We start from the raw sequence: 11906 nt of genomic DNA, 5'->3' as shown, positions 1-11906 counted from the left end.
GTAAATGTTGACTGACACTACTGTACAAGGCGTAGGCCTCTGGGTCAGTCCCTAATGTTTCTGAAACTGCCTGACTATTTTGAATAACTTACAGAAGACATTCAGAGACATCATTTCCCGGATCCCTTTTAATAAATCAACAAAGAGTAAATCAGCTCAGTTAAACATTACACAATGGTAATCATCCAAAACGTTAAGTAACATAAGGGCATGGGGGTTTTGGACCTCTCAGACATCAGGCTCAGAATTGGAACCAATGCTTCTAAGCCCAGTGACATTGGAGATCCATGAAAAGTAGCGTGACACACGTGTGTAGATGCCATACTTCCCTTCCTTCGCGCACTCCTCCCCCCAGCTCACGATGCCTGTCAGAAACCAAGTGTCCCGGTACTGGGTGGCATGGGGACCGCCACTGTCCCCCTGGCATGAATCCTTCTGCTCGTTGCGGTAACCGGCACAAAACATGAAGCGGGACACCCGTTCTGCGCTGCTGCCCTTGCACTCGGTCCGGTCCACGTAGGGCACCTCCACCTTCTGCAGTATGGAGGACTCGGGGCCCTGGAAGCGCATCCTGCCCCAGCCGCTGACCACCGAGTTAGAGGCCTCCCTCAGCAGCGTCTCAGTGAAGTCCTTGGGCCCCAGGCAGATGGGGAGGCTGTAGTCAGAGAGGAGTGCGGGCGTGCGGAGCTTGAGCAGGGCTATGTCATGGTTGTACTGACTTATCTTGGCGTCGTATCTCGGGTGCATGTGATGCTCACCCACAGCGTGGTCATGCTCCGTCCCCTCTTTGACCTGCATGTTGTGCTCCCCTGGAGAGAGACATTGTGATCAGATGAACATTATTTTGAACGAGTGAAGCACACATACGAAATAGGCAATCACTCCTACTTGGTTTGACTCACCCACTCTGACGAAGAAGGATCCAATCTTGCCCTCGTTCAGGCAGTGGGCAGCGGTGATGACCCACATCTCACTGAGGAGGGTGCCACCACAGAAGCTCTGCCCGGTCAGCTTGCTCATCAGGGACACCTGGCAGTGTCCCAGAGGTTAGCACAGACAACCACAGTCTAAACACATTGACTGGAGGGGCATAGTTACACTCACACACTCGACGGTCCTACCTGCCAGGGGATCTCCCCAGGTTTCACTGTATTTCCCCCAACGATGCGCTGGTCGCTGGATGTCTCTTCCTGGATGGTGGGCAGTGTTGGGTAGAAGGCCCAGGAGGGCAAGTCACCCAGCTCTGAGGAAGAGTGGCTGCTACTGGTGCTGCTGATGCGGTGGGGGGTTGTGGTGGTGGCGTTGACCGCAAGAGAATCTAAGGTGTTGTTCACAGAGGCCTCCGGTGCCTCAGTGATGTTGAGGGCGTTGTCGTAGGAGTGCTGAGTCTGATCAACATTTACGGCTGTGATGATCGACCGAGAGGACAGCGTTGAGCTTATAGCCTTGCCAAGGTGACCACAGGGGAACGGTCCTGGCAAACAAACATAGATGAGACCGGTTGAAAATAGATGATAGATGATTTAAATCAACGCAAAGGGAACATAGAGCACGGATTTATATGCAGGATTCATCAGTACCGTCTGGTTCACAGGTGGTCTTGTCCGGAGCCAGTTTATACCCTGTGGCACAGTCGCACACAGCATGCTGGGCGTTCAGCACACAGAAGTGGGAGCAGCCACCGTTGTTAATGTCACACTGCTTAGCCATCTCTGAGTAGGGAGAATCCATGAGAACAGAGGATTAATCAAATCAAATCAAATTTTATTAGTCACATACACATGGTTAGCAGATGTTAATGCGAGTGTAGCGAAATGCTTGTGCTTCTAGTTCCGACAATGCAGTAATAACCAACAAGTAATCTAACCTAACAATTCCACAACTACTACCTTATACACACACACAAGTGTAAAGGGATGAAGAATATGTACATAAAGATATATGAATGAGTGGTGGTACAGAACGGCATGGCAAGATGCAGTAGATGGTATAGAGTACGGTATATACATATGAGATGAGTACTGTAGGGTATGTAAACATAAAGTGGCATAGTTTAAAGTGGCTAGTGGTACATGTATTACATAAAGATGGCAAGATGCAGTAGATGATATAGAGTACAGTATATACATATGAGATGGGTAATGTAGGGTATGTAAACATTATATTAAGTGGCATTGTTTAAAATGGCTAGTGGTACATTTTTACATAATTTCCATCAATTCCCATTTTTAAAGTGGCTGGAGTTGAGTCAGTATGTTAGGATTAGGAGACTAGTTGACTTTGAACAATGGGGGGGGGGGGGGATTAACGAGGTTAACATGTAAGCTACTATAAGGTAAACATATGCAATGAAATGTTCGGGTTGAAGCAGGACTATCTGCAGATCCAATCGAATGCCAAGTGGATGAAGAGATCGTCTACGTTACTGCGTTTGATTTGATTTGAAACAGAACGCAGGGACCACATTGCTCACCTATCTCACAGTTTTTCCCATTGAACTGAGGTAGACACCAGCACACGTAAGCACTCATGGCGTCTTTACACTTCCCCCCATTCTGGCACGGGTTGGACTCACACTGGTCCCCGTCTGTAGGGGCACACAGACAAAGACTTGACTGCAGGTAGATGAGATAGATTATACCAATCAGCTGATAGTACAACTCTACTATCTCTACAGAATATCGATTACATTTTTTTATTTTTTTTGCATTAATGCTTACCAAGGTAATTCGCCCAGAATTGCATCTAAATAAAAATAAAAACAAACACCATTATTGATGCTGTCTGTCACTTGACATGGCAGAGCCTAATGGGCAGATGGACTTCACGTGGGGTTGTAGGGGATGCTACCTACTGTTTTCTCCTCGTTCTCAAACACTTCCCTCGCCTCCTCCAGATTGCAGCGCTCCTCGATGCACTCCCTCTCCAGGTTGTCCTTCTTCATCTCCTCGAAGGCCCCTGTGTTGTAGCGCTTCTGCCTCCTCAGGAGGGTGTCTGCAGACTGCCTGGACAGAAAGACTGAGGCTGGGGAGGAAACGAGGACAGAGATGGGGGGGGGGTCACTAAATGAACAATTGAGTTGAAATTAATTCCCCTTATGCTTCGCCAACCTGAACCTATATGTCGTTTACCATGAAGAAGAAAATATCATCATTGACATATAGAAAACGTCCCTTCCTCTGACTCTTCTCATCCTCACCCTTATGCTCTCATCCTGTATCTGTACCCTGAAGTTTATACAATGTGCCACTGCATTTGACTGACTGACAGCGGAACAGGAAGGAGCAGGGGTGTCATGCACACCAAATATTTGAGGGGGCACAAAGTATGTGAGGATGACTAGGGGGGAGTCTGGAGGGGGGCTAGGGCCCCCGTCAGGAAGTTGAAGAATTTTGCATTTTTAAACAGCTTTTTTCCTGAAATCTAGAGCCATAATCATTATGCAAATGCTTATTTTTCTGCATGTCTAAGCATACCTCTTGAGCTGTCTGTATCCTCCCGACTGGTGGTTCTTTTTTAAAAGAAACTAAATACACTATATATACAAACGTATGTGGACATAAAAATCGAGCACACCGCCATGCAATCTCCATAGACAAACATTTGCAGTAGAACGGCCTTACTGAAGAGTTCAGTGACTTTCAACGTGGCACCATCATCGGATGCCACCTTTCCAACAAGTCAGTTCGTCAAAGTTGCAACACTCATTACCAAGCTCCAAACTGCCTCTGGAAGCAACGTCAGCACAATAACTGTTTGTCGGGAGCTTCATGAAATGGGTTTCTATGGCTGAGCAGCCTAAGATTACCATGCGCAATGTCACGCGTCGGCTGGACTGGTGTAAAGCTTGCCACCATTGGACTCCGGAGTAGTGGAAACGCGTTCTCTGGAGTGATGAATCACGCTTCACCATCTGGCAGTCCGACGGATGAATCTGGGTTTGGCGGATGCAAGGAGAATGCTACCTGCCCGAATGCATAGTGCCAACTATAAAGTTTGGTGGAGGAGGAATAATGGTCTGGGGCTGTTTTTCATGGTTGGCTAGGCCCCTTAATTCCAGTGAAGGGAAATCTTAACGCTACAGCATACAATGAAATTCTATAGGATTCTGTGCTTCCAACTTTGTGGCAACAGTTTGGGGAAGGCATTTTCCTGTTTCAGCATGACAATGCACTTCTGCACAAAGTGTGGTCCATACAGAAATGGTTTGTCGAGGCCTCCCGAGTGGCGCAGCGGTCCATGACACTGCATTGCAGTGCTAGAGGCATCACTACAGACCCGGGTTTGATCCCAGGCCGCGACCGGGAGGTCCATGAGGCAGTGCACAATTGGCCCAGCATCGTCCGGGTTAGGGGAGGGTTTGGCCGGCCGGGATGTCCTTGTCCCATCGCGCTCTAGTGACTCCTTCTGGCGGCCGGGTGCATGCCAGCTGTACGGTGTTTACTCCGACACATTGGTGCAGCTGGCTTCTGGGTTAAGCGAACAGTGTGTCAAGAAGCAGTGAGGCTTGGCGGGGTCGTGTTTCGGAGGACGCATGGCTGTCAACCTTCGCCTTTCCGGAGTCCGTACAGGAGTTGCAGCGATGGGACAAGACTGTTACTACCATTTGGATATCACGAAAAAGGGGTAAAAAGTGGAAGAACTTGACTGGCCTGCACAGAGCCCTGACCTCAACCCCATCGAACACCTTTGGGATGAATTGGAGCGCCGACTGCAAGCCAAGCCTAATCACCCAACAACAGAGCCCAACCTCACAAATGCTCTTGTCGCTGAATGGAAGCAAGTCCCCGCAGCAATGTTCCAACATCTAGTGGAAAGCCTTCCCAGAAGAGTGGAGGCTGTTAAGGCAGCAAAGGGGGGACCAAATCCATATTAATGCCCATGATTTTGGAATGAGATGTTCGACGAGCAGGTGTCCACATACTTTAGGTCATGTAGTGTGTGATTCTCTTCATCGCTGCTAACGTCTGTGTAAAAGATTGAAAGGAATGTGAGTCTTATCCATTTAGCTATTGCATTTCTTTTCTAAAGTCTACCAACCTTGCCAGCAGGCATGCCAGCTAAGATAGTTTGACAAGTAATCTACTCTAACTTGATTGATAGCCTGAAATGGATTCTTGGTAGCAAGTTATGAGGATGGGTGATTGAGAACCTATCTGGGCTAGCTAAAGCCAACTTCATATAATTGCTAGATGGCTAGGTATTACAGAGAAACAACAACAACAAAAAGATGTGCTTAAAATTAAAGTAGTTATATATTTTTAAACAGGACAAAGCTGAGGGGGAACATGCCCCTGTGCCCACTACGGGCATGAGATATCAGGGAAGAAGTGAGGCCAGTTTACTGAAATCAGAGTAAAGTCCTGGTTTGGGTTTATGTGAAGCAGAAATAACAGAAACTGTTGAGACAAATAATATGTGAGTCAAACATCACGTTTGTACGGTATTTCTCTACTATCACAAAGAATGATAAAGAAGCACTTATGAGAAACATAGGATACTGTTTGCCGATATCTTTTTTTTTGTTAGATGTGTGAAGCCTACCTCCAGAAGTGAACTCGTTTTCCACCATGAATACAGCAGTTATGACAAATAAACAAATCCTTGTCATCTTGTTGCTCTAGGTAGTTATTCCTATTGATATCCCACCAAACAGAAAAGTCCAAAAAGGAATGGACAAACTGACTCTAAACTCCAAAGTACAGGAGACTATTTGCACATGACCACCTGGGTAAGCGAATCTCTCTCTCTCTCTCTCTTTCTCTCTCTCTCACTCTCTCTCTCTCTATGTCTCTCTGTGAGTCTGTATAAAATTAATCTTCAAGTTTTTTTTAAAAAGTTGGGTGGCTTGAGTTAAAACCTAACTGTCATTATTACATCTATTGGTCTATATATTGTGCTGATTCAAATGTAATTGTTCATACATTTTTACTAATTGAAGACAAATGTTGTCCAAACTTGGGCAACACAACAAATATTGACAGTTGCTGCCTGACTTTTGTCACCCCTGTGTTTGAAGTGCAAGACCGCTGAATAGTGGTTCTTCAACCACAAGGTTATTTCCACTCTTGATAAAGGTTAAAAAAAAATGGCTGTTGTGAATTCTAGTCTGTGTCACAAAAACAATGATTGTGTACCCAAATGAGGGGCAGAGGTGGGTATGTCAGTATAACTCTAAGTTGAATAGTATTTGCAGAGCTCGCAAAGCTGTCAGCTCCTGATCTCTTCCTAGGGACGATGCCAGCTCAGGCTGGTGAAGTTCTTTCTCACTAATTATGTATTTTCCCATATCTAACTGTCCTGCTGTTTTCCCCGTCTGAGCTTTAGTGACCTTTGGATGATAAGAGTATAAGCAGGGCACTAGGCCTCTAAAACAGGCTACATGCAGTCACAATGTGAGTGTGGTACTACCAGCAGAACAGGCAGTGTGAAAGCCTCGGAACAAAACATAGGACCTGGAAACTATTGGGAATATTTCTCAAATGTACAACTACAAAGTCCTTATTAACCATTATATAGTTTTGCACAGCTAACAGAATGTAAAATGTATCATAGACAATGCTCTCATCTCCCCATGGACATTGACAGCACCTGTATTCAAGCAATGATCTCGTTCACAGATAAATATATTTTGCTTAGAAATTACAATGACGAGCTGAAATATGAATTTGGTTCCTGTTTATGAAAGCTTGGCCCTTCGAGTCGGTACCAATGATGTACTGCATATAAACCCTGGATTGCTGATGCTATGCATTGGCCGCTGAGAGGATATGAAGCCACTGCTCGGCCATATTGGCACTACCCAGTAGGAGCAATCCTCCATAGGAATGAATGGAATTAAATGTTTCAAGGACAAAATGACATCTATTTAGGTATATTTGTGTTGTAGTGGGGACAGTAACATTAGTACCTTCTAAAAAAATACTTAAAGGAAAATGTTTTATGTAGTTACACAATGAGTAAATAAATACACAATGATTAACTAAAACCTGACTATATACACGGTGTACCAGTACCGAGTCGAGGTGTAGGGGAACGAGGTAATTGAGGTAGATATGTACATATACTGTAGGTAGGGATAAAGTGACTAGGCAACAGGACCAGCAGCATATGTGATGAGTCAAAAGAGTTATCAAAAAGGGTCAATGCAGATAGTTAAGTAGTTAAGCAATAGCTACCCGGACTAACTATTTAGCAGTCTTATGGCTTGGGGGTAGAAGCTGCTCACGGTCCTGTCCTGTTGGTTCCAGACTTGGTGCATTGGTACTGCTTTGGCGTATGGTGTCAGAGAGTCTTTGACAATTTTTAGGGCCTTCCTCTGACACCGCCTGCTATAGATGTCCTGGATGGCAGGGAGCTTGGCCCCAGTGATGTACTGGGCCGTAAGCAATACCCTCTATAGCGCCTTGTTGTTGAATGCCAAGCAGTTGTCATACCAAGCGGTGATGCAGCAAGTAAGATGATCTATATGGTGCAGCTGTAGAACTTTTTGAGGATCTGAGGGCCCATGCCAAATCTTTTCAGTCTCCTGAGGGAGAAGAGGTGTTGTCATGCCCTCTTCACGACTATGTTGGTGCGTTTGGACCATGATAATACCTTAGTGATGTGGACACCGAGGAACTTGAAGCTCTCGACCTGTTCCACTACAACCCTGTCGATGTGGATGTGGGCGTGCTTGGCCCTTTGTTTCCTGTAGTCCACGATCATCTCTTTGTCTTGATCACATTGAAGGAGAAGTTGTTGTCCTGCCACCACACTACCAGGTCTCTGACCTTCTCCCTGTAGGCTGTCTCATCGTCGTCGGTGATCAGGCCTACCACCGTCGTGTCGTCTGCAAACTTAATGATGGTGCTGGAGTTGTGTGCGGCAACACAGTCGTGCGTGAACAGTGAGTACAGGAGGGGACTAAGCACACACCCCTGAGGGGCCCCCATGTTGAGGGTCAGTGTGGAGGATGTGTTATTGCCTACCTCCTGTCAGGAAGTCCAGGATCCAGTTGCAGAGGGACGTTTTTGAGGATCCTTAGCTTAGTGGTGAGCTTGGAGGGCACTATGGTGTTAAATGCTGAGCTGTAGTCAATAAACAGCATTATCACGTAGGTGTTCCTTTTGTCCAGGTGGGAAAGGGCAGTGTGGAGTGTAATAGAGAATGCGTCATCTGTGGATCTGTTGGGGTAGTATACGAATTGGAGTGGGTCCAGGGTGTCTGGGATGATGATGTTGATGTGAGCCATGACCAGCCTTTCAAAGCATTTCATGGCTACAGATGTTAGTGTTATGGGGCGATAGTCATTTAGGCAGGTTACTTTAGTCAGCTGGTCAGCGCATGCTCTGAGTACGCATCCTGGTAATCTGTCCGGCCTTGTGAATGTTAACCTGTTTAAAGGCAGGCTAACTCACAGCTAACTCCATTTACCCTGAATGAAATTACTAAACCAACGGGGTTGAGGACCAATGAAATCAGAATCTCTCCCTCTTGCAAAGATTGCGTCATCATCCCCTTCATTTTAGAAAGACGACTGATTAAATATTTTATTCAACAAATGTTTTTTTTGTTGTAAAAACAAAAATAGTCATGTTAAAATATGTCACATTACACATTTAGTAATGACAGAATGCATTTGAAACTTCACACACAGTAACACTTTCGTATTACTTAATAACATTATTGCGTTGATAGGAGTGGGGAAAAAGGTGCTTGTGGATGTTAATTGATAAGCACACCAAAGACGGCATTAACGATAAGTAATAAAATAAAGATGGCACTTCTAAAAGCCTAGTTCACACCATAGCCTGCTGAATTTTCAAGATGACTTTTATTTCATTTATTTTATTTCCCACTAATCTACCGACGGAAACGCACGAGGTGTCTAAAAATAGACTTCCATCCTATGCTATCTTGCTACTGATAGCCATCTACCCGGCCAGCTGTCTGGATCGCCGTGACCCCAACCAACCTCTACTCACTGGACCCTTATGATCACTCGATTAAGCATGCCTCTCCTTAATGTAAATATGCCTTGTCCATTGCTGTTCTGGTTAGTGTTTATTGGCTTATTTCACTGTAGAGCCTCTAGCCCTGTTCACTATACCATATCCAACCTCTCAGTTCCACCACCCACATATGCGATGACATCACCTGGTTTCAATGATGTTTCTAGAGACAATATCTCTCTCATCATCACTCAATACCTAGGTTTACCTCCACTGTATTCACATCCTACCATACCTTTGTCTGTACATTATTCCTTGAAGCTATTTTATCGCCCCCAGAAACGTCCTTTTACTCTCTGTTCTAGACGTTCTAGACGACCAATTCTCATAGCTTTTAGCCGTACCCTTATCCTACTCCTCCTCTGTTCCTCTGGTGATGTAGAAGTGAACCCAGGCCCTGCAGTACCTAGCTCCACTCCTATTCCCCAGGCGCTCTCTTTTGATGACTTCTGTAACCGTAATAGCCTTGGTTTCATGCATGTTAACATTAGAAGCCTCCTCCCTAAGTTTGTTTTGTTCACTGCTTTAGCACACTCTGCCAACCCGGATGTTTTAGCCGTGTCTGAATCCTGGCTTAGGAAGACCACCAAAAATTCTGACATTTTCATCCCTAATTACAATATTTTCAGACAAGATAGAACGGCCAAAGGGGGCGGTGTTGCAATCTACTGCAAAGATTGCCTGCAGAGTTCTGTTTTACTATCCAGGTCTGTTCCCAAACAATTTGAACTTCTACTTTTAAAAATCCACCTCTCTAAAAACAAGTCTCTCACCGTTGCCGCCTGCTATAGACCACCCTCTGCCCCCAGCTGTGCTCTGGACACCATATGTGAACTGATTGCCCCCCATCTATCTTCAGAGCTCGTGCTGCTAGGCGACCTAAATTGGAACATGCTTAACACCCCAGCCATCCTACAATCTAAGCTTGATGCCCTCAATCTCACACAAATTATCAATGAACCTACCAGGTACCACCCCAATTCCGTAAACACGGGTACCCTCATAGATATCATCCTAACCAACTTGCCCTCCAAATACACCTCTGCTGTTTTCAACCAAGATCTCAGCGATCACTGCCTCATTGCCTGCATCCGTAATGGGTCAGCGGTCAAACGACCTCCACTCATCACTGTCAAACGCTCCCTGAAACACTTCAGCGAGCAGGCCTTTCTAATCGACCTGGCCGAGGTATCCTGGAAGGATATTGATCTTATCCCGTCAGTAGAGGATGCCTGGATATTTTTTTTAAATGCCTTCCTCACCATCTTGAATAAGCATGCCCCATTCAAGAAATTTAGAACCAGGAACAGATATAGCCCTTGGTTCTCTCCTGACCTGACTGCCCTTAACCAACAGAAAAATATCCTATGGCGTTCTGCATTAGCATCGAACAGCCCCCGTGATATGCAACTTTTCAGGGAAGCTAGGAACCAATATACACAGGCAGTTAGAAAAGCCAAGGCTAGCTTTTTCAAGCAGAAATTTGCTTCCTGCAACACAAACTCCAAAAAGTTCTGGGACACTGTAAAGTCCATGGAGAATAAGAACACCTCCTCCCAGCTTCCAACTGCACTGAAGATAGGAAACACTGTCACCACCGACAAATCCACTATAATTGAGAATTTTAATAAGCATTTTTCTACGGCTGGTCATGCTTTCCACCTGGCTACCCCTTCCCCGGTCAACAGCACTGCACCCCCCACAGCAACTCGCCCAAGCCTTTCCCATTTCTCTTTCTCCCAAATACAGTCAGCTGATGTTCTGAAAGAGCTGCAAAATCTGGACCCTTACAAATCAGCCGGGCTAGATAATCTGGACCCTTTCTTTCTAAAACTATCTGCTGAAATTGTTGCCACCCCTATTACTAGCCTCTTCAACCTCTCTTTCGTGTCGTCTGAGATTCCCAAAGATTGGAAAGCAGCTGCGGTTATCCCCCTCTTCAAAGGGGGGGACACTCTTGACCCAAACAGCTACAGACCCATATCTATCCTACCCTGCCTTTCTAAGGTCTTCGAAAGCCAAGTTAACAAACAGATTACCGACCATTTCGAATCCCACCATACCTTCTCCGCTATGCAATCTGGTTTCAGAGCTGGTCATGGGTGCACCTCAGCCACGCTCAAGGTCATAAACGATATCGTAACCGCCATCGATAGGAAACAATACTGTGCAGCTGTATTCATTGACCTGGCCAAGGCTTTTGACTCTGTCAATCACCGTATTCTTATCGGCAGACTCGACAGCCTTGGTTTCTCTAATGATTGCCTCGCCTGGTTCACCAACTACTTCTCTGATAGAGTTCAGTGTGTCAAATCGGAGGGTCTGTTGTCTGGGCCTCTGGCAGTCTCTATGGGGGTGCCACAGGGTTCAATTCTTGGACCGACTCTCTTCTCTGTATACATCAATGATGTCGCTCTTGCTGCTGGTGAGTCTCTGATCCACCTCTACGCAGATGACACTATTCTGTATACTTCTGGCCCTTCTTTTGACACTGTGTTAACAACCCTCCAGGCGAGCTTCAATGCCATACAACTCTCCTTCCGTGGCCTCCAATTGCTCTTAAATACAAGTAAAACTAAATGCATGCTCTTCAACCGATCGCTGCCTGCACCTGCCCGCCTGTCCAACATCACTACTCTAGACGGCTTTGACTTAGAATATGTGGACAACTACAAATACCTAGGTGTCTGGTTAGACTGTAAACTCTCCTTCCAGACTCACATCAAACATCTCCAATCCAAAGTTAAATCTAGAATTAGCTTCCTATTCCGCAACAAAGCATCCTTCACTCATGCTGCCAAACATACCCTTGTAAAACTGACCATCCTACCAATCCTCGACTTCGGTGATGTCATTTACAAAATAGCCTCCAATACCCTACTCAATAAATTGGATGCAGTCTACCACAGTGCC

At 45.7% G+C, this 11906-nt stretch overlaps 1 protein-coding gene across 1 annotated transcript; it reads right to left on the bottom strand.

The window, feature by feature from the left end:
• Positions 1-113: 113 nt before the first annotated feature.
• Positions 114-5709, bottom strand: f9b (coagulation factor IXb). Its single transcript, XM_071337652.1, has 8 exons — positions 5545-5709; positions 2855-3024; positions 2721-2745; positions 2474-2587; positions 1581-1712; positions 1122-1474; positions 903-1029; positions 114-809 (listed from the first exon to the last, which is right to left on the bottom strand). The coding sequence occupies exons 1-8, from the start codon at positions 5609-5611 to the stop codon at positions 229-231; spliced, it is 1569 nt and encodes a 522-aa protein (XP_071193753.1). The 5' UTR covers positions 5612-5709; the 3' UTR covers positions 114-228.
• Between the last annotated feature and the right edge of the window lie 6197 nt (positions 5710-11906).

The sequence above is a fragment of the Salvelinus alpinus genome, chromosome 13 (genome assembly GCF_045679555.1).
Source record: "Salvelinus alpinus chromosome 13, SLU_Salpinus.1, whole genome shotgun sequence".
Classification (NCBI taxonomy): domain Eukaryota; kingdom Metazoa; phylum Chordata; class Actinopteri; order Salmoniformes; family Salmonidae; genus Salvelinus; species Salvelinus alpinus.
Note: the sequence above shows the minus strand (reverse complement) of the source record. Positions and strands in the feature narration are given on the sequence as shown.